General features: G+C 45.3%; 2 protein-coding genes across 7 annotated transcripts in view; one reads left to right on the top strand and one right to left on the bottom strand.

Moving 5' to 3' along the window:
* Positions 1-1,120, bottom strand: part of GLIPR2 (GLI pathogenesis related 2) — a 23,662-nt gene extending 22,542 nt beyond the window's left edge. Inside the window, exon 1 of the mRNA XM_079950161.1 lies at positions 737-1,120. Coding sequence (XP_079806287.1) covers positions 737-749 — 13 coding nt within the window. The 5' untranslated portion in view covers positions 750-1,120. The remainder of the gene's footprint in view (positions 1-736) is intronic.
* LOC307200766 (zona pellucida-binding protein 2-like) lies at positions 631-26,332 on the top strand. 6 transcript variants are annotated; one of them, XM_079949665.1, is made up of 10 exons: positions 631-664; positions 3,880-4,056; positions 5,878-6,003; positions 8,184-8,327; positions 11,607-11,825; positions 13,968-14,044; positions 14,835-15,009; positions 16,053-16,214; positions 23,119-23,191; positions 25,378-26,332. In XM_079949665.1, exons 1-10 carry the CDS (start codon positions 646-648, stop codon positions 25,769-25,771), a joined length of 1,566 nt encoding a protein of 521 aa, XP_079805791.1. In that variant the 5' UTR covers positions 631-645; the 3' UTR covers positions 25,772-26,332. The 6 variants fall into 6 exon arrangements, 4 of the variants coding, with proteins under 4 accessions (XP_079805791.1, XP_079805790.1, XP_079805792.1 ...); XM_079949664.1 differs by lacking the exon at positions 631-664 and adding an exon at positions 3,026-3,137; XR_013832421.1 differs by lacking the exons at positions 631-664; positions 13,968-14,044 and adding exons at positions 3,144-3,373; positions 14,279-14,355.

The following is a 26,332-nucleotide window of genomic DNA, read 5'->3' as shown; positions in this document are numbered from 1 at the left end:
ACAGCTTTTGAAGTTGTCAGGAATGAGAAGGGGCCCCGTGGGACCTGCATCACCATCTCCTCCCTCCGCCTTGCACAGACCCCCTTGCTTCTGATGCCCAATGATGCTGCTGCTCCAGAAAATAATGTTCCTTGCTCCAGAGCAGCTTCTAGAACAGCAGTCGGATTCCAGAGCCTCCTTCCTTGCGGAAACTTGAGTATATGGGTTCCAAATGGGAACCCTAGAACACAGAAGCGCCACAGCTGGTTAGGATGCCAAAATCCTCTTGCATAAGCAGCAGGAAAGGAAAGTTGCTCCCTCTCACCTTAGGCAGTGCAGCTGTGCAGGCTAAGGGCCAACATATATGGGGAGCTATTTGGAATTCTTGCCAAATAGGTTTGCGCTGCTCGCGGCTTACTTCCTGCCCCCTCTTCATCACATCCTCCGAGGAAACGCAAAAAAGCTAACGGACTCTCCCCGTGGCTCTGTCTGCAAGCGACGGCTGCCTAACAGTTCCTAGCAAGCATATTAGACCGAAATTCACGCAACGGCAAACCCCGTGCATAAAAGTCGCGCATCCTCTGCAGCGAGTTCCGGGTTTCTTCTGCACAGAGAAAACCCTTCCGGGCTACTGGATGAAGCTCGGCTAAAGAGCCATTAAGATCTATGCACATCGAAGCAAGGGGTAAGGTTTTTTGGGGGGTGCAAGTTCACAGGCAAGGAAAGCTCCGAGCTTCGTCCAGACTCGTTCACCCACCTGACTTGCCCATAGTCCCGTCCTGGATGCTGAGCCGCAGAAGCTGCTGCTGCTCTCAAGGCTCCGGCTGCTCTCGGTTTTTCTGCCCGCCGCCTGCAGCTTCCTGGCGCTGCTCTGAGCCGCTGCGTGAAGCAAGAGGCTGCGAACAATCCGAGAGCAATTGCCCATTCACAGGGCTCAAGCTGCCGGGTGATGCCTTATAAGGAATAAGGCCATTTGTTCCTTTCTCGAGGAGATGCTTCTCTGTAGTCAGGGAGGGATTATTTATCATCTAGAATACTCAGCAACGCAGGAAAACACTACTGGATATGATTTTGCATACCAGTTTCGTCAAGTAACAGGAAAGTTAGGCTTCACTAATTTTGGGTGGGTGGGGAGTGTGAAAAGTAATTGAAAACATGCTACCTACTTTGAGAAGCAGCTGTTGAAGATTGCAGCAAGATGCACAGATTGTGGGGCCGCTATGTAATTTTAGATTTAATCCTTTTATGCCCCCTCCCCAACTTTGGGTAGTGGTGTGTGGTGCTTCAGATGCAAAGCACACAATAGTTGTTTGTCTTCTCCCCATCCATACTTTACAGCAGTTTCCAGATTTCCCATACGCTAGAGCAAAAGCAGACAAAAGGCAGTGTGACAATGCAAATTTAAAGAAGAAAATATTCTGAGCATGTGCAGCATCGCATTTTCAATTCACTTAAATCATTGCAACCATCGTGACTACGGGAATGAAACTGACGCAAAATAAAACAATTGTCCTGATGCTAAATGCATTTACTTGGGAATAAGCACTGTTTTATTGTAGAAAAGGGGAACACGTTTTAAAAGTGAAAGTAATAGAATAAGAATCCAGCCACCAACATTCAGTCTTGGTTAACCCTGGCATTCCCATGTACCAGCCTGGATTCTGACACAAGGCCTGATGCACCTGGAGTATGTCTGGAAACAAGTTCTGAGGGACAGTTAGAAGAACTGAGTATGTACCACCAGGGAAAGATTAAGGAAAGACATGATAGCAGCCTTCAAGTACCTGAAGGCAGTCATGCAGAAGATGGAGCAGACTTGCTTCCAGGTGGTTATCAATTGTAGAGTCACTACTCCTCACGAATGCATGGTTTTTGTAGTGGACAAATTGCATTATTAGCATCAAAAGTGCCTGCCCACCCACAGCCCCCTTACTTTTCTGGAGAAAATCCACTATTGGGGGAAAAAATGTTTTTCCTAGTTTAAGAGCTGAGACAGATATAGTTTTGGAGGCTAGGCTATACTTAAAAAATGTCAACTGCCAAGACAGAGGCTGAGCTATCCCAATCATTTTGACAAGTGGAGGTGACTGTCCACCTTTCCATCAGCTGGCGCCAATCACATGAGATCTGGTCAATCAACTTCAAAGGAAAGAATTGGGAGCACACTCCGGAGTCTTACTTTCAGGGGAGGAAGTGCCATAACTTGAATCCCATTATGAAGTATTTCCTGAAGAGGAGAGAAAGAAATGAAAATGCCCAAAACCAACCTCAAAACTGTGGGAGTTTTTGCAGCAAACCTAACAATGTATAGTTTAATGCATGAAGTCCATAGAGCTGAATTTGCTAGAAAAGGCTCAACTAAGTCATGCCTCGTGGGCCAAATTGGAGCTTGTGTCAGGCCTGAAGGCCAGAGATTCCCCAAGATCCCTGCTCTCGAGGCAGGACCTACACCAGTAGACGTGGTGAAAACATGGCTCTCTATGCTTTGCACCTGATAGGTGGAGACAGACAGAAACCCTTGGAAGCTTCATCCTGTTGTTGTTGTTTAGTCATTTAGTCGTGTCCGACACTTCGTGACCCCCTGGACCAGAGCACGCCAGGCATTCCTGTCTTCCACTGCCTCCCACAGTTTGGTCAAACTCATGCTGGTAGCTTCAAGAACACTGTCCCACCATCTCGTCCTCTGTCGTCCCCTTCTCCTTGTGCCCTCCATCTTTCCCAACATCAGGGTCTTTTCCAGGGAGTCTTCTCGATTCATGAGGTGGCCAAAGCACTGGAGCCTCAGCTTCAGGATCTGTCCTTCCAGTGAGCACTCAGGGCTGATTTCCTTCAGAATGGAGAGGTTTGATCTTCTTGCAGTCCATGGGTCTCTCAAGAGTCTCCCCCAGCACCATAATTCAAAAGCATCAATTCTTCGGCGATCAGCCTTCTTTATGGTCCAGCTCTCACTTCCATACATCACTACTGGGAAAACCAGAGCTTTAACTATATGGACCTTTGTTGGCAAGGTGATGTCTCTGCTTTTTAAGGGTCATCCTGTTTGTAATGCAGTTTGGAGGGCATGAAGAAAGGAAGACCTGTGGTCTCACTTCCACAGTGCCCAACTGCCGTTTCCCAACTGTCGCTGTGCCCAGCCTGGAATGTTCTGGCCCACACAGGTGACTCCGAGGACCGTGAACATCCTGCATGTCTGAGTCTCTCATCTCAGTGCTTCGCTTGCTTCACCTTGCCTGAGCTGCTTGTTTGGGTGGAGGGTTGCCTCCCATGTGTGAAAAGGAGAGAACGAAGGCCATGGCGGCAAAAAGAAGCCTTCCATGGCGTTGGCTTCACTTGCTGAAGCTTGCTTTCGTGTTTCTGTTGTTGTTGCTCCCCCTCCTTTTCTCAGGGGCTGCCTGTAAGTGACAGAAGACCGGAGGAAGAGTGAGAGGGTTGAATCTCTTGCCATCTGCTGGGGATCCTCACCTTGCTTCATGGGTAGATCTACATCAGGATCTGCTTCCCCTGTGGATCCTGCTGCCTGAGGAGGTTGCCTCACTGCAACTAGGATTTGAAACCATGGTTTGAAGCTGGATCCAAATACTGGTGAACCATGCTTATGGTTGGTGCAGGAAGGATTGTGAAAACTGCATTAAATAAGGAAGAGCTTGGCTGGGGAGCAAAAGTGATTCAACAGCCTTAAGGAGAATGGCAATGGTGTTATGCTGGGAATAGGCATTTATGGTTGTTGCAAACTGCACACTTGCAAAACTCCATGTAGCCAGATAAGCATAAAATTAAATAGATGCAAATCACTAATTAATTTAATATAAATTGTTGAATATTCTCTAGGTTTTGTTTTGATGGGCTTTTTTTCCCTTTCTTTTTTTCTTTTTCTTTTTTTTTTTGTCAATGTTGCTCTAGCTGGAAATCCATGTTTTGTGAATAAAATGTGTCTGTTAAGAAAAAGGACGGTGCACTTGAAGAGGGAAACCAGAGATACACCAGCAGAGTCAGAGACTGAGTATGATAACACTTCATATGTCCCAGAAGACCTCTCAGCTTCAGATAACCAGATAACTGGAGCAGAAGAAAGAACTGGTAACTGAAATCACTGCTTACACCTGTTGATTTCAGACAGTGGATTAAGCACTTTGAGCCTACTGCAATTTTGTTCTATTGCATGTCTCTCGTTACTTCCAACTCAATAGCTGTAACTGTAAAGATCACTGTTTAAAAACCCCAAGTTAGGAACTTTTTGGGTGTTCTAGAGTAGCTGTTTGTATCAGTGTATGTGGCACCAAGTACAAGGATTAGGACAGCAGTCAGGGAGTGAAACTTAGTGGCACAGTTACCAGGAAGTGACTCAGTACAAACAGATAGAGCAGGAAGGAGATAGAGAGTTTGGAGTTGGAGGCCAAAGCTTGTTTTGGTAAAGTTCTTTGTTTTAAGGTACTTCTGCTTGATCATTTGATTATATCTTATAGGTCATTGTTAAGTTTGAACTGCATCTTGCACTGTTTTTATTTTGGTTTTTGGCATTGCATTGGCTTTTATTTTCTTATGCACTGCTTCCAGATTTTTGGATGTTAAGTGGTTTACACATATTGTTAATAAATCATCTGCAGTCTAACAATAGGCACATCAGGATCTAAGGTAACTGAAATGACTGCACTTACTTTTCTGTGTAGGACTGCACTGCCAGTATTCTGCAGGAGGAATTCAGTGACATAGTAGAACTTCAGATTTGCACAGTTAAAGAGCACTAAATCCCTCTGTTGCACCTGCACAATAAACCCACTTCTTAAAAAATGGACTGTTTGCAATCTGGCAAGAGATGGGGAAAATGCATTGGAAAGTGAGGGATTAACAGGAAGACGTGTGAACATCTCACAGACAAATCGGGATGAATGCAAAACTAATCCTTGTTCTACCCAATAAATTGGAACAAAGACTGGACGTAGCCCAGACACTGTGTGAGCAAGGCAGGATGAATGCTGAATAAGCCCGTCATCTAGATGGCTCTGATGTATCCATGCTAATTGTGACTTTTACTTACTGGTTTTCAAACTGCAGGCCCAGTTGTTGTCACGTCATATAATTTTTGTGGTTTTAACACAACAGTTTAAAAAGCCTTTTTTTTAAAATGCTCAAGGGCTACAATTTGAGAAGGTCAGCAAAAAGACCATTAACTACATACAGTGGTACCTCGGGTTAAGTACTTAATTCGTTCCGGACGTCCGTTCTTAACCTGAAACTGTTCTTAACCTGAAGCACCACTTTAGCTAATGGGGCCTCAAGTTGCTGCCGCGCCGCCAGAGCACGATTTCTGTTCTCATCCTGAAGCAAAGTTCTTAACCCAAGGTACTATTTCTGGGTTAGCAGAGTCTGTAACCTGAAGCGTATGTAACCTGAGGTACCACTGTATTGATGCAAAACAGTAGCAAACCAGACTTTTTAGAACCTAGACAATGATTCAGGAGGGGGTGATTGAGACTGCAGAAGGGGGAGAGGGGGGCTTAACACTTTCCCAACACTTTCCCATTCTGAGCATATTTTCCTCAGTTGGGCTTCAGACGCAGGCCTGTAAATTTATGGGCAGAAAAATTGGTGCTGCAAAATGGAAGATAAGGAAAATGTTGTGCCTCTATTTCTGTTTCTCTGTTTACAGCTGCCCTCTCCCAAGTGAATGCTGCCATACATGTATTTGCATATAACATGTAATGTGTCCATTCACCAGTCATTCAGTATTTTTAAATTCAGTGTTCTCATTGACTTCTTAGGGAACAGTCAAGCACTTTTATTGCAGTAGGCTAAGTAGGTATTACGCATCAAGGCTGTGTGGAATGCAATGTATTTTTAATATTAAGTTTTATGTATTACTATATTTCATTCTAACTCGATTTTTCCCCCCTACTTCAGTTCCAGCGTACATTCTTATTTATTCAAACAGTTTAATTCTAAATTGTTTGACTGAAAAGCTGTTAGTTGAAGGAATCATTGATCCCAAATACGTATGGTCTGGTCCCCGAGGACAAATTACTAGAGGTAACTACAGTATAGTTTAATTGTGCATAAGTTAAGACTACAGCCCTTAGCACAGTTTCTAAAGAGTAAGCCCACTTCAATTCTGAGGCTCATTTCGGAGTAAACGTGCTTAGGATTATGCTGCATATTTTTTTTAAAAAAATATTTAACTCTGATATATGTATTTCTCTGCCGCTCTGATAAGCACAGACAGTCCTAAGAGCACTTCACTGGGGAAACGGTGGTGAGCTGTGACCCTGTATTGGCACCACAGCTGGAAGTCTGAGCGGCCACTGCGTGTTCCTTGAGGGGTCTCCCCTCATGCAGTTCCTTCCTTCGAAGAGAAAGCCTAGGCAGGGCTTTGGGACCCTTTGCCCTTCCATTCCATCTTGGGGCAGCCCGTCCTGTTTTGCCACCTGAGGCAGAAGAGGAGAGTGCCACCCTGTGCACCTGCCGCCCCTTGCAATCCCCGCCATAGCCTCATTAGGGGGCGTTGCGTGGCTTCTCCTCCCTTCTCTGGCAGCAGAGGGTGCACCCACGGAGGGCCCTCCTTGGATTACGCCACCTCAGGCGCCTGCCTCGATTTGCCTCATGGTCCTGCCCACCCAGTGGCGTTGCAATGGGGGGGCAGGGAACGGTGTGCCCCGGGTGCCGTGTCTGGGGGTGGTGGTTACAAGAAGGTACCTCACGGGGGCTTGCAGTGGCATGAACAGCCATTGCGCCACCACAGCCGCATGTGGAGGGTTCTCCGTTCATGGCTGCAGCCGCGGCAAACCACTATGTACAGCACATGTGCACATGCACTGTACGTAATAACACCGCACGTGTGCTTTACATAGCGGTTTGCCACCTGCGCTGCTCGAGTGCAGTGGGATCCCTCTGTCGCTGCTACAGACGCATGCAGAGGATCCTCTGTTCTCTGCTGTAGTGGCGATGGAGGGATCCCGGAACCATCCATACGGTGGATGCTGGAGCGATGGTGCCAGCAAAGCACTATGTACAGCGCATGTACAGCAGCGCTACATACGGCACATGCGTCGTACGTAGAGACACCACACATGCGCCCTACATAGCGACGCCCCTCCCCGGGTGTCACGACGCCTTCGTTCACCCCTGTGCCCGCCCCGGGTTAATATTCAGGAGCCCTTCCAGAAACAGCACTTTAGGATAGAGTTCAGGAGGCCCTAATCAGTTCCGCCAAGAAATGCAATTATGGCTTTGTCCATTTTTTGTCTTTTGTCTCTTCTGAGAGCAAAACATCCATGATGAGAGTGAGTAGCAAGAAGAAGCTTGCATTTATTTTTATATGGCCTGGCCATATAAGAGAGGGTGTTTGTCATGTGACTTGCTCCCAGATAGGTGGGTGGCCTTAGCTGGTTTTAACATGACTTTTATGTGTTTATGGGGTTGTTTATAGGATGGCTGCCTACATTCTAAAGAAAGATAGTTGTTGAGTTACATGTCCACTTAGCTGGTACTCATCTGGGGGGGGGGCAGCGGTGGAGCAAGCCAATCCGCCTGGGGTGGCACACATGCCCTGCGCCTAGGGGCAGTGCTAGCCGCCCTCATGGCGGGGTGAACTGGGGCAGGATTCTCCGTGGGGCCTCTGAGGAGTCTGCCTGCCTCCTCCCACTCAGCCACCCTACAGCTGGGGGGGGGGCAGTGGGCGGACCATTTGGGGCAGCATGGAGCCTGGGTGCCCAATCCACTGTGTCACTCCCAGGAGAGACGCGTGGCTCGGGTGTGCTGTAGACCCCACAGTGAGTGCCGCCCAGCATTTTGTCACCCTCCTCAGAGGTGACACCCAGGGTGACCCACCCTCACCACACACCCCTTCCTCTGCCCCGGGGGGGGGGGTCTCCTTTTGCTCTTTGTTTTGTTTTCTGCCTGGCTCTGGAGGCCTTTGGAGCTCCATTGGTCAGGTGCTCCTGCTAGGGGGGCTGGGGGCTCTGAGCGGCTTCCCTGGCTGTTGCACCAAGTGCCCCCTGGATCCCCCCAGTTGCGGCGGTGGTGGTTTTGGTGGCTCAGGGACCAGCCAGGCAGCACAGTTGGTGCTGGCAGTCTTCAAAAGCTCCACGCAGCCGTGGCGCCCACCATCTTGCCTTGACAGAAGTCCATCGTTATGATTTATGATTAGTTAATTGACATTGGCATTGAGCATCCCATTGCTGATATTTTGGGTGATGTGTTGTTATTTGTAGAATCACAGAGGTTTCTTTTAACGGATGATGGTAGCTTGCAGATTTATAATATTAAAGGCAGTGACTCTGGAGGTTACACTTGCAAAGTGAATTATATATACAATGCTGAGCCAATGACTACCGAAATCCATTTCATGGTTTATGGTAAGTAAGGTTTTAGTAATTTTAATTTTGTTGTTTTGCATCCATGGTATTAATTTGTAAAATACTCAGGAAAGCATGGAAATCTAGAACCTTTAAATACTATTGAAAAGAGTGATTTGAAAAGAGTGATTTGAAAATAGTATCTTGAAAACCACAAACTTGTATTGGGCCTTACTAATTTCTTGGTTAAGTGTCAGCTAGCACCATCAGCTTGAGAAATAGTCAGGAAATATTTGGACTCTGCCCAGGCATTCTGGAAGTTTCTTTAGTGTACACGCATGCAGTTCAGGTACCTGGGGCAGGGCAACGGGTGGGCAAACAATGAAGGAGGACAATAAAATTAAGCTAGGGTGCCACCTGGTGGAAATGCATTGTCTTACTCTGTGACTGCATTGTGTCTTATTGGTTGAGTGCAATGATGGTGCAAAACTACATACCAAAACAATTGCAAATGAGTACATTTGCACTGCCGTGCTTAGAAAACAAGATACAACATCTCCAAGGGCAGATGAGCTCCATCTTGGAGCCTCTATCTACATACAGTTTTAGAAATAATTGAGAACTAGTGACATATTGGGAACAGGAGATGGGCAAATTCTTCTTGTTGTTGTTATTAGAAATAATTTAATTTATAACCCGTCCTTCACCCTAAAGCCCCAGGATTTGTGTCTGTTCAGTGGCCAAGCAGACTTCCTTGAAAAGTAATGGACTTTTCTTTGTTAGAGGTTTGTAAGCTGCAGGTGACCGGTCACTTATCAGGGATGCTATAGCAGAGGCTGCCTTTACGGGTAGGGAGTTGGGTACGGTTGGGGGAAAACTTATTCTGAGGGGTCATTTCCTAAGAGTAGAACAGAAGTTCTAGATTAAAACTGAGTAGAGGGAGAATTATTATTTAATATACTAACTGTTCTGAAAAGCACAACAGCCTTAACATTTAGCAACTCCTACTCTGCAGCTGTGTGTAATTTCAGCAAATTAATTTTGACTAATAAACTTGGGAGGAACTAAAATCATTGACGCACAACAGGGGGGTCCCTGTCCTCAGTTTTCTAGAAGTGACTGAAACCTGGTGGAGTAATAGCCACGGCTGGAATACCTGTACTGATAGGGAAGCAGCAAGCAAGAAGGCTTTCACAGATCTCTGGCTATGTTATTCATTCATTTAGGACAGGTCATACCAGCAAGTTTATTACGTGTCTTCACTTGCAATAATATCAAGAGATGTTTCTAACATCAGCACTTTCCCCCATAAAGACCAAGAAATATATTTTAAAAATTAAAATAATTGTATTATTTGTATGCCGCCCATCTGGCTGGGTTGCCTTCGTTTGTGCAAAGTCTAAGCGCTGCAAAGAACTATGGTGCATTCTCAGTAGGGGCAGAGCCTTGAGAATGGATGCTAAACGGAATGGGGATGGGGGAAGATTCAAGGGCATTTTGGCTGCATGTGAAAATAATGTGCATGCACACACCCCCCCCCCCCTAGCATATTTTCAGCTCTTGGTATCTTCTGCTATCTTCAGAACCAGCGTTTCTTGTTTAGACACCTGTTGGACACGTGCCTCTTCTCTTTAGTACTATACTGCATACAGATGCTCTCTTTATGTGGTGGCTGCACCACCAAGTGCATAAGTGAAGAACAAAGGAATATTGGCTTGTCCATTCACTGTTCATTCTTTTCAGTGAATGGAGATTACCCAGTTCCACCCTTACAACAACAAGGATATTCGTAAGGATGAAGGACATCTGAAAAATATTTTAATAAATAGGCAATGCAACACAAAAATACATTTGGAAACAATTAGAAACAAGCAAGGAATGAAACAGTAAAAAGGAACATTCAGCCACATTATAGCCTCTTCTGCCAAGGTCATAATAGTGAGGCCAGAAGGAGCCTGGATTTCACTCTCTGTCTCTTTTCCTTCTTGTGTGGTGTTCTGTACATAGTATGCTTAGTGTTAGCATTTAGTCTTATTATAAGTTATTGTAAGTTTAAGTTGAGTCTGCTGCAGCTGGATTTCTTATGGGCAGTGCCAATCCTGAATCTTTTGGATTTGTGACCATTATGCTCATTTGCCTTCAGTAGCAGTAAAGCAGTAAAGCTCTGCTGGTCTTATTTTTGGGAGGAATCCTGCAACGTGTTTGAGTTTTTGCTCTGCTAACTATGCACTGGAGTTCTGCGCTGGATCAATATGAGTAGAATACATGACAGTTATTGCATAATTGTGCCTCTAAAGCAATGGAAAGGCATAATCCACTGTGAGATAATCTGAATCTATGGAAGAAACTGAACTTACACTATAAGCACTGGGGCAACAAGAACAAGAGAACCTTGTGGCACCATAAGAAATAATAGCTGTGTTTTATGGCTACAGTTTTTGTGGACTTGAGGTCACACTTCGTCAGATGCATGAAGTATCTTCAGTTGACAGAAGATGACTTGCTTCTTATACCCATAAGTGCTCCAACTAGGAATGTGTTAATGATTGAAATGGAGCCCATGCAGTCAATGGCAATTATAGGCAAAGTTTGGACAGGGGTTTCTAGAACTGGATCTGAATGGAGGAAGAAGCACAGGGCTCTTTTTCATGCCATTATAAAAAAAAATATGTCCATAGGCATTAGGTCATGAGGGTCATTAATATCCCAGAAAATAAATATTGCAACCAAATTGTCAGAAGCTAGACACAGTAAAATATACACCATGTCTGGGATTCATCTTGCACAGTCATAATACAGTCATACCTCGGGTTAAATATGCTTCAGGTTGAGCGTTTTCAAGTTATGCTCCGCAACAACCCAGAAGTAACGGAGCGCGTTACTTCCGGGTTTCGCCACTCATGCATGTGCAGACACTCAAAATGACATCACGTGCATGTGCAGAAGTGGCAAAATGCGACCTGCGCACACGCAGACACACAGACACGTGTTACATTTACTTCAGAATGCAAATGGGGCTCCAGAACGGATCCCATTCGTATCCAGAGGTACCACTGTATACTTCGCAATGATTGTTCAGGACACAACCTTTTTATATCTTTGGCTTTTCTCCTGTATTGCAGTTCAGTGCTAGTGTTTTAATTTTGCTTAGTTTTTGGTTTTATGATTTTTATGTGCATTGCACCTGTTTTAATTGCAATATTTTGTGTCCATTTGGTAAGGGCAGGCTGTAGGTATGTCTAAAAAGAAACAAATAAAATATTATGCTTAGGAATGCATTAGTCCTGGTGTTGGGTAATTCCTGTACCATGTTAAGAGAGAATATTTTCCTTTTCTTAGTGTATCATATGCCAGAGAAGAGTCTCCGCCTGTCCTCTGAATTCACGGTTCAAACCTGTGAAACCAATGCGGTTGCTTCATTTGAAAAGCATTTCTTAAAGAAATTGGAGAGCTTAGTCTACAACCTGGGGTGTGAGATCAAGCAGTGGAGTACACAGTGTCATGCTTCTACAGACACACTGGAGAAGATAACACACAAGCTTACCTTTCAGTTTGTAGGTAAGGTGAAATCTTACTACTTCTGCATTATTTTATTTTTGACCATTGTGTGCAAGAAAATACTGTAGGCAAGAGGCCTGGAGGGTGGCAACATGAGAACAGGGCCTTTTCTGTGGTGGCTCCCCACATGTGGAATGCTCTCCCCAGGGAGGCTCGCTTGGCGCCACCATTACATACAGTGTCTTTAGGCGCCAGGTGAAAATATTCCTCTTCTCACAGGCCTTTGGCTGATTAAACAGTATATGACCTTTTAAACTGGGGTGGCGGTATTGTTTTTGCTTGTTACTATGATAAGTATTTTTGTATTTTTATACGCTAAACCACCCTGCTATCCTCAGATGAAATGCAGTATTTAATAATGATAGAAACAGAAATAATAGAAATAGAATAAAAGGAAAGCCCTAAGAGCCATACATTATGTGACAATGAAGGTCAGGGCCAGCTATGGCACATTTTCCCTTTGTGAGACAACTGGCCACCAACCCAATTGGTTTGGGTACCAGGAGATCATCCATTTGGGTGCCCAACTGTGTGCTGCCACCTTCTTCACCTTCTTCTTCTTCTTCTTCTTCTTCTTCTTCTTCTTCTTCTTCTTCTCCTCCTCCTCCTCCTTCTCCTCCTCCTTCTCCTTCTCCTTCTCCTTCTCCTTCTCCTTCTCCTTCTCCTTCTCCTTCTCCTTCTCCTTCTCCTTCTCCTTCTCCTTCTCCTTCTCCTTCTATAAATGGTGTTGTGGTTAGAGTGCTGGACTAGGACTTTGGTGGGGTTCAAATTCCCACTTCGGCCACAAAAATCACATGGGTGACCTTGGGCCATGGTCTCTCAGCCTAACCTACCTAACCAGGTTTGTTGTGAGGATAAAATGGGGATGAGGAGAACATCAAGCCCCACCTTGAGCTCCTTGGAGGAAGGTGGGATATAAATGAAAGTATACACTGCTCCACTTTCCCTGATAAGGACACAGGGCAGCTTACAGATAAATATAAGAACAGCTAAAACTGGGGTGGGGGTGGGGTGTCATTAAAAAAATTAAAATTTAGAATATATATAACACATTAAAATCTATTAAAACCACACAAATCATTACTTTAAAAGCAACACGGCACAGTCCTTTCGTTAAAAGCAGTCAGCTCCCAAAAGCCCATTGGAATAGCAACAAGGAGGCAGCCAGTCTAGCTTCTCTAGGGAGGGAGTTTCAGAGTTGTCTGGAGCAACCACCACCAAGAAGGCCCTGTCCTGCGTCCCCACCAAGTGTGTCTGTGAGGGTGCTGGGACCGAGAGATGGGCCTTCCCTCAGAGACCTCAAAATCCAAGCAGGTTTGTGTGAGGGAATACAGTCTGATACAGGGCTGTAATTTGCTTGTTGTTTTAAGATTGCTGCTGGTTGTTTATTGTTTAAGGAGCATTATGTTATGCCATGTATTGTTTTAAATGAGTTATGTATCCTGCCCTGAGGCAAAGTGGTATAAGATGAGTTGTAAAATTTTGGAATAGATATATACAAGATCTATATACAGTGATACCTCGGGTTAAGTACTCGTTCCCAATCTATCTGAAATTTGGCAGTCTTGCTTTTCTTTGAAGTAGCTACCATGGCCTGCTTCACATTTAAAAAGTGACAACTACAGTGGTACCTCAGGTTAAGTACTTAATTCGTTCTGGAGGTCCATACTTAACCTGAAACTGTTCTTAACCTGAAGCACCACTTTAGCTAACGGGGCCTCCCGCTGCTGCCGCACCGCCGGAGCACGATTTCTGTTCTCATCCTGAAGCAAAGTTCTTAACCTGAAGCACTATTTCTGGGTTAGCGGAGTCTGTAACCTGAAGCGTATGTAACCTGAGGTACCACTGTACAATGAACCTAAAGCACTGGGGTCATATTATGCGATGATAGTTTTAAAATTTTAGTGTGCAAGAAGGGGGTTGGACTCGATGGCCCTTGTGGTCTCTTCCAACTCTATGATTCTATGAAGGTTGCTGCTATATAAAATATTGGCATTGCAGACAGATTCTTACATGTGGTGAAGTCACCGTGTTGTTAGACATGGGTTTTATCATATAGGGATACTATTGGAAGAACACTTGCATCACACAAAAGTTTTATTAAAGTAGAAAAATTGCTGCTTACCTTCTCTTAATTTGCAGTTTTTCCTTTAGCACTGACCACAGCAGACCTCTGTAGAAGTTCTCAATGTGGAAATTCCACCAGCAACATGAAGGAGGTGAAGTAAAATTATACCAAAGGTTCACAGTGCAATAACGGCCATGATATTTTGCAGAACTTATGGCAAAAATAATAACTTATAAGTGTGCAAAATCAGGGGTGCCAACAATATTTTGGGGACCTGGTATACTGTGAGTAGATTGAGCTCTGCTGCAGACGCCAAAGAAGGCACAAATTTGCATAATATTTGCGTAATATTATCTCACATGCAAACCTGCACCCTCTTTTGCAGGTGGTGGTGGAGCTTACAAAAATAAATCAGGGGTCACATACAAATAATAAGATGTCCAACAGACAGAATATTAACAGGTGAAGCTTTCCCCATAACTGTCATTCCATACTGTTTAATATCTGCCTGCCACATAGCTGTTAAAGTCACAAAAGTCCTCCAGTGCTAACCCCAAACCATGTAAAGAACTCATGTTTTGTGAGGTGTATATGAATTGTGTTATTGTGGGTCTTTCATCTGTTGATCATAGGCTGGCAGTACAGGTGGCAACCATTTTGCACACATCCAGTTGACGCCTGACTGCCGATGCGCAGGTCCTTTTGGACCCGGAAGAGGGCGGAATGGAGGGCAGGACAGGCTTACACGCACTCTGTCTGACAATGTGCCATCACGCGCATGGCGCACGGGTGTGACATCACACGCCGGGCCCCCTCAGTCTTGGGCACAAGATGGCACTTCTGGCTTGTGTTGTGTTTTATCCACAACCCACCGTGATTCTAGCTAGGTCACAGTTTGGTCTCTGTTAATGTGCAGCTCTTGTTAACTGTCACACTCCTAGGCCTATACCAAGATTAGTGAGTTCTTTGAAGTCGAAAACGCGAACTCCTCTCACAGTGATTATTCAAGTTACCTTCATGGTACACTGAATGCAGTTAAAGTAGACCACTGCAAGCCAGGATTTGGGAAGATCATAAATGCCCTCAGCAATAACACAGAGTGCCCAGGGTGTTGTGGTGAGTTTCCAGAGTCTGTATGTTAAAAAAAAAAAAAAAAAAAATACTGCTGACTAATTTTCATGAAATGTAGTTTCTTGCTGATTTTTTCCTTCACTGATTTTCCTTCTTTTAATTTTTAAAATTGGAAACAAATTTCTCGGGGTACAGAGATCATTATGACAAAAACACATTATTGCAATAAGGGGGAAAGAATGAACATTAGTGCCCGCCTGTCAATCACTAACCTAACAGTGACATCAGGTAATGGCCACCAGGACTTCAAGGCACCATGCAGGGCCTCTGAGAAGCAGGCTGGACGTCACTGCCTGTTGATGGGCAGTGAATTCAAGGCTGCTTTCTGCAGGGATCAGCTGTGTGACCAAGTTTCCTGATCCAGCCGTATCTCTACCTGCCTCACACCTGGCATGGTTTTGGGAAAACTGCTTCATGGGCAAAATTGGGAGCTATGCTCTCAGTGTTTTGCTTACTTATAACAAATGAGTGCTGATTTTGTTTATGTAACTCACCTACAATCGTATCTTGTTTTGCAACCAGGATCCGTTCCGGAGCCCTGGCCACTAGCCAAAAAGGATGCAGGGCAAAGCACTGCGTCTTGTGCACGCGTGCAGAGCAGTTTGCGCTTCTGAGCATGTGCGAAGCATGATTTGGTGCTTCTGCGCATGTGCGAGCGGCAAACCCAGAAGTAACCTGTTCCGGTACTTCTGGGTTTGCCATGGACGTTCACTGGAATGGATACTAGACGTTCGCAGAGGTATTAGCGTACTTGGTCTCTACAGGATTGTCTCTGTGGGCAGATACATGTGGCTAAATTCCCCAGTGAGGCTGTACATTTCCCTATGTAGAGGGAGATGCAAAGGACCCATTTCTGAAATTACTGTGACATGGAGCACCAGGCGGCATGTCTAGTCACATCAGTGTAACGTCCGAAGCCTGCCATGAATGGAAGTCAAAAGCAGGCTAATAATTTCTCATAAATTTAAGTGAATGAGAGCCGTAGTAATTTTGTGTGTGTTGCCCCCATGTCTTTTATTTTTGGATAGTCACCTGCCCGCCAGGTAGATTCAGTGCAGAATATGGTACCATCTGCACTCTGTGTCCTGCTGGATCCTACAATGAAAAGTATGGTCAAGCAGCATGTGAAAATTGTCCCAAAACACAAAGCAGTGATGGAGAGGGTGCAAAGACAGGAAGAAGTTGTCATAGTAAGTAGCTTATCTTCACGGGCATGAATTGATCTTTTGGTTTTCCGTATCTGGTGGGGTGTTTTCACATGAGGTTAAAGGAGTTCTTGCTCCAGTCAGTTTGTAATGCTGATACAACACCCATATTTAGAAGGCAGTTCTGCAGTACTCTATGATTTTGACTGACTTTAGTTCCCCACTTTCGCTGTGTATTCTCTGGGTATACTCTGCCAGGTTGAAATCAAATTGTTGTCTAGGTGTGAAATACATTTTTCATGTAATGAATGAATGACACTTTATTTGCGTCAGCCATAGGCCATAGCAACAAAAGAACATTGTGATGTACACAGAACAAAATAAAAAGTTGATTATATAAAACACGGTTTAGGGTTCTGAATCAGCAGTCAAATAGTGGACCTTATTCTGATTGCCCCAGCTAAAAACCTTGCAACCTTTGCTGTCATTGGCTCCTCTTGATCTTCCAGGAGAAAAGACACTGTGGCAGTGGTTGGGCGCCCCGGAATGGACAATAGAAGAGGGGTGATAATGTCATTCCTCTGGTCTTTGTAAAGAGTGCAAGCCAGGAGGACATGTGCCACTGATTTGGTGCTGCCATCTCCGCAGGGACATAAGTGTTTTTCATATGGAATCTGTTGGAATCGTCCCTCAAGTACAGCCGAGGGCCAGAAATTCAGTCTTGCAAGGGTAAAAGTGTGTCTGTATTTTGGAATTGCTAGGTTATACAGATAGGGTGCCAGAGAATCAAAATGGAAGGATGGGAAATGGTCATGCCATGGGCAAAATTTCCTTATTGTGGCCAAGTTGTTCTGACGCTCAGTATCATTTAAAGGTAAAGGGACTCCTGGCCATTAGGTCCAGTCACGGATGACTCTGGGGTTGCGGTGCTCATCTCGCTTTACTGGCCGAGGGAGCCAGCGTACAGCTTCCAGTTACCTTCCCGCTGGAGCGGTACCTACTTATCTACTTGCACTTTGAAGTGCTTTCGAACTGCTAAATTGGCAGGAATATCATTTAGGCATTGGCAAATTAGACTGTTTGCTTTACTATAACCCATGGTGAGTAGCTGTTGTGGGGATAAACCACAAGAGTGAAGTTTTTGATTGACAATTTTAGACCAGGTACTCTTGTGACAGTCTTGTTGCACTAGGAATATTAGACCGGGGAGATTTGAGTTTAGGCCAGAAGTTAAATGACCTGTGCCAGATCCATAATTCTACCAAGGGGAGATGGGCTTCTAGGCGCAATGATGCGTTTGGGACACAGGGTGGTACAGAAAAAAAATGCCTTAAGAACTTTGATTGGACAGCTTCTGTGGATCCATGGTAAGTGCCAGCCATGAATTACAAGAAAACCAAAGTCATGGTTTTCTCAAGAAACTATAGAGCCCATAAATGGCATATGGACAACCAGCCAATTGAACAGGTCAAAGTTTTCAAATATCTTGCCCTTATTTTCCAGTCCAAGGGGTCATGGGGAGCACACCAGAAATGTGCAAAAGAAAAAGTGTCTCAAAGCGCCAAAATTCTGACAAGCTTTTTCCACACAAAAGGCGGCAAATATATACCCTCAGTCCTGGAAGTGTTCCAAGCTAAACCCCTAGCACAGCTATTATATGGGGCTCAGATTTTTTCATGTAATTTCTCTTGGTGCACACAAAATCAGGCACTTCTTGTATGGAAATATGTGGACAGTTCACCCCTGGAGAGATATTGACTGGCTGTAGCAGACTGCCCCCACACAGGTGGGGGAACCTATTAGAATGTCTGGTCCCCAGAGGCCTATGGAATCTCAAGGATTTCTGAATGCTCTAGGGTATTCTACCCCAGTGATTCCTAGGTGTCAGCAAACTAGGTGTGTATATATATACACACACACATATATATAATATAAAATACAATAATAAAAGCAACAACAATTATAATGCTTCTCCCTTGCCCCCGCTGCCTCCTGCATCCAAAGTCACAGCAGCTCCCTGGCTCCACCCACGCAGTCCTTCACGGTTCCTGCAATGCTCTCCTCAGTTCCCTCCATCATTCTTGCCTCTGTCAGATCAGAGTGCCTGCTCCCTCTCTGCTTAGTTGCCGGGCAGAGACTCAGACCTGAGACATGGCTTCACTGGTGTTGGCCTGACTCTCAGTTGACTTCAGCTGGTGATGAGTCATGTGCTCTCAATCTTGCACGCCTTCATAGCCACTGCCCCAACTGTTCTGCCCTCCTGATCCTCCTCCTGGCTCGGGGGTGGGGGAGTCAGGTTCTTCCAGGGTCCTAGCCTCTTCTGTGTGATTTCTTCTTCCCTGGGCTCCTAGTATTCCATGCTGTCTTCCTGCTCTGATGTTGGCCAGCCCCTCTGGCGCCTCTTTGTGTTCCACAGGACTGCTGAGGTCTCCTGACCCAAGTCCCAAGGACTTTCTAGTCCTGCCAGCCTTGGTGCCCCCCCACCCCATGGCACTATGGAATGGTTGCCCCAGAAAATGCCCTGTGGCCAAGGGGAGCTCAGAAAGCCCCTTCTTTTCCCAAGAAGCTTGGAGCAATAGAGTGCACTAGAGTGCAAGTCTTGTAGCAAATAGGATCAAACACAGGATAGAGTGCATGGTTATGGCTACCATCTGACAGTAATGGTGGCAAAGGAAGCATATTTTGCTGCCACTGTTGTGCCCCATAGTGAGTGCTGCTTAAGGTTGATCCAGTGGGGTGGGAAGTGTAACTGATGAATTGGTAGCCTGCTGTGATAGATTTGCAATACACTTTGAGGACAAAGTTGCTTTGTGACAGCTCTGAACTTGGGGTCACAGTTATAGCAGCCCACAGAGGCTGTTGGAGCACCAGCTAGTCTGATTTGTGAGGATCAGCTTCACTTGTTGCATCCTGAGGAAGTGGAAGTGCAGGGATTTGGTCCAAGATGAGCTCTGCAGCCTTGCCCATTGTGTGAAAGATGATCTAGCACAAAGAAAGAGGAGTCTAGGAAGTGGTTGATGTGTCATTATAGTACAGAATCATAGAATCATAGAGTTGGAAGAGACCACAAGGGCCATCGAGTCCAACCCCCTGCCAAGCAGGAAACACCATCAGAGCACTCCTGACATATGGTTGTCAAGCCTCTGCTTAAAGACCTCCAAAGAAGGAGACTCCACCACACTCCTTGGCAGCAAATTCCACTGTCGAACAGCTCTTACTGTCAGGAAGTTCTTCCTAATGTTTAGGTGGAATCTTCTTTCTTGTAGTTTGGATCCATTGCTCCATGTCCGCTTCTCTGGAGCAGCAGAAAACAACCTTTCTCCCTCCTCTATGTGACATCCTTTTATATATTTGAACATGGCTATCATATCACCCCTTAACCTCCTCTTCTCCAGGCTAAACATGCCCAGCTCCCTTAGCCGTTCCTCATAAGGCATCGTTTCCAGGCCTTTGACCATTTTGGTTGCCCTCCTCTGGACAGAATGATACTAAAGAGGCACCCCCTGAACCCTGAGGTATTCAACAACTATCACCCAGTTGATGAGACCTTTTGGAGAGCAAAGTAGACTGAGTGAAGGAAACAAATTATTTAGACCCATTTCAATCTGGCTTCAGACTTCAGGTTTGATCATGGCATCAAGACAGCTACAGCTTTGGTTGCCCTGGTTGATGACTTCTTTCAGGAGAGAGAGAGAGAGAGAGAGAGAGACTCTGAGGGTATACTAACCTTGTTGATTTTCCTTGATCTCTCTGTGGCTTTTGGCACCATAACCATGGTCTCCTTCTGGAGCAACCAGGTGGGTTAAGGCTTCAAGGCAATGTGGTGCAGTGGTTCTGCTCCCACCTGCAGCGTTGCTATCACAGAGTGGAATTGGGTGTTTCCTGCTTGCCCTCATAGCTTTTGGGGTGTGGGGACCTGCATGATTTTATTCTGCTTCCCACACTATTCAACATCTGTATGGAGCCATTGGGAGCTGATGACATGCAGGTCTACTTTTCCTTCCCATCTGAATTGGGAGAGGTTGTGCAGGTGCTGGACTGGTGTTTGGAAGCAGTGGAGGAGAGGGAAGAGAGACTCTGTTTTCTATCAGGGGATGGATGTTTCCACATGCCTTGTCCCACCGTCCAGCCCTGGAAGCCTGCAAAATGGAGCCAGAAGAACTCTGAGGGGGAATTTCTGCCCTTTCGGATTGAGGTATAAAAGATTGGGGGAGGGGTTGCTAGATACCAATGTCATCAGCTTTGGGGCTGCTTTTGAATGGAGTTTGAATGAAGTTACTGGATAGAATGTTAACCTATTTGTGAGCTGGTTCAAGAGCAGCCCAGATCTGGCTTGTCCCAAAACATTCCCTAGTGCCTAACAAATTCAGCCCCCTTCTCCGGCCGTCACCCTCTCATTCACTCATTGAAACAGCACAGCCATACCTGTGTATGGAACTGACTCCATGTGTGGAACTGATAGCATTTCAGAGAAAGCCCAGCAGCCTCCAGAATCTCTCAGCTACATTCCCCCCACATATTGGTGCCAGGAGTGACCCCTGACCCACAACCCTCTTGCTGGGCAGGCAAGTCACCCTGTGGTCTGCATACCCACCACACACCCAGCTATCCAATGAGCAAATCGCCCACTACCAGGATCCTCCCACCAGAAGGGGTATTGTTGGCATGAGAGTTGACCTGCTTGATCTCTAAGGAAAGGGTTCCTTCGAAGGAATCCTTTCTGTCTTCCTCAGAGTGATGCCTTCCTTCCCCGACACCCTGTTTCTCCATGGCAGCAGAGGAGCTGCACTCTCGGAAGTGGGACACAGCTACTACCACCCCCAACGCCCTCATCCAACAGTCTCTCTGCCTCTCCGCTTCCCCAGGCCAGTCACCTGTGCCTCAAGGGAACTCATTCCTTGGGGACCAGGAGTTCATTTCAATAACAATTTCTACCCAGTTAGATCAATAGGTGGTGTACAGATGACATTACGCAGGACAGCCCCCTCACCCATACAGGGGTACTGGCTTCAATCTACATTTCTTTTTTCTTTACCGTTTGTTGAGTTAGTTGATTTAGGAGCTTGGGATTTGTTAGGATTACGAGTGGAGAAACTGAGTGGTTTGCCCTTGCTTCCTAGCCCTGCTGCTGAACTTGCTTAGCTGCCTAAATCACTTCCTGTCTTGATGCTTTGGCAGGTGAAGTTTAACGTCAGGGCTCTTCTTACTGACATCTAAAGTGCTGAGACAGACAAGCTGGCCCTCCTCTTCTAGGGTATGATTACCCTTTCCCAACGTTTTCTGAAAACTTTTTGAAAGGGGGCCATTGGCTTTTATAACAGCATGTTCATCAACCCTATTGGCCATTGCAGAAATGAAAGAAGAGTTTCTTGCCCAAATACTTCATTTAGCTTTAGTTGTCACATTAACCAAAAAGCATTTCTCTGTGTCTTAATGTGCATATTGAACTACACACACAGACTTCAACTTTGCACTTCTCTTGGCATAGGTTGCTAGTTTATCAAACATACTGAAATTTAAAGTGGTGTGCACTGGCTAGTTCTGGAGTCTTCATAATCATTATGGCATCGTCTAGTTACTAGAAGAATGCTTCACTGATTTTCATTGGATGCGTCTTCTGATTTCTGTCCAGAAACAGCCAAACACACAATCATTGATGCCACCAAAGCAGGCTTTCTTCCTTGGCGTCAGTGACTGTGCTTCTGGCTGGTTTTGGGGAAGTGTTCATATCTAGCAAAAGTCCAAGTCTTGTTTTTAGGGGGCAGCACAAAACTCTTCCTTTGGGGGGAAAAAGCATGGTTAGAGGATTGGTGGGTTAGGTTCTTGTACATGGCTTGCTCAGTGGCTGTATTGTGTGATTTTGTTTCTTGTTTTTGAAATTCTAAATAATCCAGAATGTTGACCCTGCTATAGCACAGGCATGCCCAACTCCCATGAGACTGCAATCTACTCCCAGTATAAAAGAACTGGCAGTGATCTACCCATTGTCCCATTATCAGTGGAGGAAGGAGGAGCGTGCGTCGGGTGGGGGGGGGTGGATTGCCCAGAGTTGTTGAGCTTTTTTAGGAGGGAAGTGTACAGAGTTGTTGCACTTTATCTTTTTGTACACAATAAGGATCCCACAATCTACCAGGATCAGCCGGGGATCTACCGTTAAATCACGATAATACTGGTTGGACATCCCTGCTATAGCCTATTTGCAGGATATGTAATGTATTGGTTATTACTAAGCAGACTTTCAGAATTCCATACCTGCTGCCTAATTCACGATGTTTCTGCTAGTCATATGGAGGAAGAAAGAACTATAAATTCCATTCAGGGGGAAAAGCAGGCTAGATAGCTAGATGGACAGCACTGAACAACAGGAATCCCTGCTCAACTCTCCCTCTAGCTTAGCCTGTTCCAGCATGGTGCTCTTCAGATGCTCCCATCATCTCTGAACCTTCCTGGAGATGATGGGGATTGTGGTCCCTAACATCTGGATGGGACTGTGTTGGGGAAGTCTGCTCTAGCTCCTCACCACACACACTTTCCTGCCTGCCTTCACAGCTGTGGTGTTATGTGCTGAGAGAATTTGCAATACAAATCCACTTAAATTGTACAGCGGCAAGGCCCTGCCAAGGCTGATAGCCATCCTATGTCCCCTGTAGTAAGAGAGAGCAGCACAACCCAACAGGGAGGAGGAAGGGTGAGGCTGCTGCCATGGGACCTGCTGTTGTATTCCAAAGAGGAGCGGTCTGAGGCATGAAGAAAAGAGGACAATGTGTGTGATGCTACCTCCCTGCCCTACCTTGTGCTCTGAGGATCGGAATGAAGGTTAGAAGAGCATCCTTGTTGAGGCCCACTAGCAGGGGGCAGAGGTGGGCTGGCAAGCCCTTTTCAAGGGCTTGTGTGTGTGGTGTTTGTGTATAGTTGCCATGCTAAATAGATCTCTGTTCATGTTTTTCAGAAATTCTACCAATGTGGATGGTTTTTTTAATATCTTCCGCAGGAACCAGTCTTATTCTTGTGACAATTTGGCTGTAAGTACCCTACCCTTTTACACTGAACTTATACTTTACATCTGTTTATCACCTCTAACCCCTGTGCCCTCCTGCAGTGCAGGAGCTGACGCCTCTTGCTGCTGGACACTTTAGGAAAATATGGCTTCCATAGCAAGTTCTATAGGTGTCATATATGTGATGCTACACATGTGTATGAAGGCAGCTAGCAGTTGCCCAGAATTTCTTACAAAAGATTTGAATTAACTTCTGCTTTTTCTTTAAAAGCCACTTACATTCCACGCAGTTGTACAAAACTGCAGGACAAGCCACAAAGCAGTTGCTGCATTGACTTTGAAGATGAGAAGTCCAAGTTTGAATCCTTATGCTAGAAGTGGGGAAGGGGGTTCCTTTTCAGCCACGGGGCCACACTGCCACTTGAGCAATCTTCTGGAGGGCCAGAGGCAAAAGGGAACAGAACAACGAATGGAAACATTGCCTTGCCACAGTAGGCTGCTTTCTGCAGACGCTCACACAGCCTTCCTCACCCTCAGTCCAAACAAGCAGGAGGCCTGGCCAGAGTTCAAGGATGTATTTGAGCCAGGCAAAAGCACTCAAGCACGGTCGTGTGGCCCAGGGAGAGTTGCAAAGGCTAGATAGAGACCTGGAGGGCCACATTTGGCCCCTGAGTCTGAAGACCCCCAGCCTGTGCTTAAGAGATCATATCAGTTCTCCCAACATTTTGATTTTAACTTTAAAGCAGCCAAAGCTTGAACTGAGCAGCAGTACTGATAATGGGCGTTAGTTCTTCCCCTGCCCTGTTCTGTTCAAGCAAAGAGGATTTGGAAAATGGAATGGGGCAGACTTCTCCAAGCCCCTCCAGCTGTTTTGAATTACCACTCCCATCAGCCTTGACCCTTGCCTAGGGTTGCCATATTCCAGTTAGGCAACTCCACTCTGGTTTCTGTCCTTCAAATCAGCAGCTCCCAGTGTTGCTTTGTAACAAGGAAATGAGCCATAGGGTTTTCCCTACACTTTTGTGTAGACCTTTCAGCTTATGTCCAGGGTCACATTTAAAGCAGATGGCCTCCCCTGAAGAAACCTGGGAACTGTAGTTTGATAAGGGTGCTGGGAGTTATAGATCTGTGAGGAGTAAACTAGTTTCCAGAATTCTTTGGGGGAGAAGCCATGGGCCTGAAATGTATGGTGTGTATATGACCCTAGTTCACTATGACGGCCAAGGGTGGGGTGGGGAAAGGGTGGTGAACTATCAAAAAGTAAATGAAGAAAATCAACTGCCCTGAATTTCCTTTTCCTTGGTAGAGATGTATGTGCTGGTGTCTGGCATGACTCCCATCTGTTTCAGGGGGAATAATGTCAATATCATGCTGATTCAGTTACAGATAGGTAGCCGTGTTGGTCTGCCATAGTCAAAACAAAATAAAAAAATTCCTTCCAGTAGCACCTTAAAGACCAACTAAGTTAGTTCTTGGTATGAGCTTTCGTGTGCATGCACACGTCTTCAGATACACTGAAACAGAAGTCACCAGACCCTTCTGAGTCAACAGGCTCATCACAGCTATCTGCCAATCACCCAATCCCACCACCCTTCTGAGTAATACCCCTCCCCATCTTCTCACTATATAGAAGGGTCTGGTGACTTCTGTTTCAGTGTATCTGAAGAAGTGTGCATGCACACGAAAGCTCATACCAAGAACTAACTTAGTTGGTCTTTTAAGGTGCTACTGGAAGGAATTTTTTTATTTTATGCTGATTCAGAATTCTTCATCATTCATGAAAGGGCTGTGCTATAATAGTGGAATTTGGATGCTGCACTTAACTTTCTGTGCTGTTGATGTGTCTATTTGTTTTTACATGATTACGCTTTATGTAATTCATTAAACTGTGTATGAACAATTTGTGAGCTTTCGCCGCAGCAGGGTAAGCTTATCTTACAGGAGAGGTGGGAAATCTGTGGTCTTACTGGATGTTACTGGACTCCCATTAGCCCCAGCCAGAATGGTCAGTGTTTGGAGATGTGGTCCAGTAACATTTGGAAGGCCACAAATCTCCCTCCCCATCATACAGCTTGACCCCAAACCCCTTTATACTTAAGTCCCTTTCATTCCAGTGCCGCCTAGACCCAAATGAATTACTTAGCAGTGGATAGGAAGTATGTTCACCTGTAATACCAGCCCTGACTAATTTTTTCCACATCTCTCACACAGCATCATAAGTAGGTGCTGCAAAAAAACAATAGCTGCTCAATACATCAGAGAAGCAGAATCTGGACTTAAGAGGCGGCTGCAGGCATTTGCGAATATTGCAAGTGATGCAGAAGTACAAGAGCAAAGAAGCAAATTAAGCCCCATCAAAATGCACAGAAACAAAGTTGATTTTCTAGAAGATGAATCGGTGGGATTGTTAAGCAACGATGAAGCGACAGAACCACCCACCACTGCTGGCACAAGTCCATCTCCTGTCCAAACAGGACTAAGCGATTTAGAAAGTAGCTTTGAAGACAAGTCAATACCCACACTAGACAATGACAATTTTATTCCAAAGGACCTGCCACCCAATCAGCAGAGATTAGTTGACATAATGAAGCACAATCTGCCCTAGCTGCTGTAAGGTTCTTCACAGATTTGCATAAACCTACAATTAGGAAACAGAGGAATAACTTCCTAAACAATATTCGCAAGAAAGCTGAAAAATGAGCTTGCTTAGTGCTTGCAATTGGGAAGCAATTTTCAGTCACTCTATTTCTGGAGAGCACTTCAACAGGATAATATAGCTTCAAGAGGGCAGTGCATTGAAGTACACTCATTTTTCCCCCTCAAACTGGCCAACTGTCCAGTTTAGCAGATAATGGAAATTGTTGAAGAAGCTTACTTTACAAAGAACTTGCTACAGAGCCAAAGAAGAATCTAGACCAAAAGCAATGCTGAGTTTAGAACTATTGTATTCTGTAAGCCAAGTGGAAAATGTAAGGATATACCATATACAATACTATAATCTCTGTGTATTCTATGTGATTTGCATTGTGTATTGCTAGTAGTAGTTAGAAGAATCTGTTCAAAATGGTTAATCTGAAGCAACGTGACTTGGGCCCATATCATAATACTGAAAAGTCTAAGAACCTGTTAGAGAAAAGAACCCCTTGAATAAATTGTCTAATATTGC

The sequence above is a fragment of the Podarcis cretensis genome (assembly GCF_951804945.1).
Source record: "Podarcis cretensis genome assembly, chromosome: 13".
In the NCBI taxonomy this organism is placed as follows: Eukaryota; Metazoa; Chordata; class Lepidosauria; order Squamata; family Lacertidae; genus Podarcis; species Podarcis cretensis.
Note: the sequence above shows the minus strand (reverse complement) of the source record. Positions and strands in the feature narration are given on the sequence as shown.

Bases quoted from the DNA above. Each gene is read 5' to 3' on its own strand.
- LOC307200766 (XM_079949663.1), top strand. From the start codon at position 3,244: ATGTGTGAAAAGGAGAGAACGAAGGCCATGGCGGCAAAAAGAAGCCTT. The intron at 6,004-8,183 runs GTAACTACAGTA...TGTTATTTGTAG, and splicing joins CCGAGGACAAATTACTAGAG to AATCACAGAGGTTTCTTTTA. The intron at 23,192-25,377 runs GTAAGTACCCTA...TCTCTCACACAG, and splicing joins ATTCTTGTGACAATTTGGCT to CATCATAAGTAGGTGCTGCA.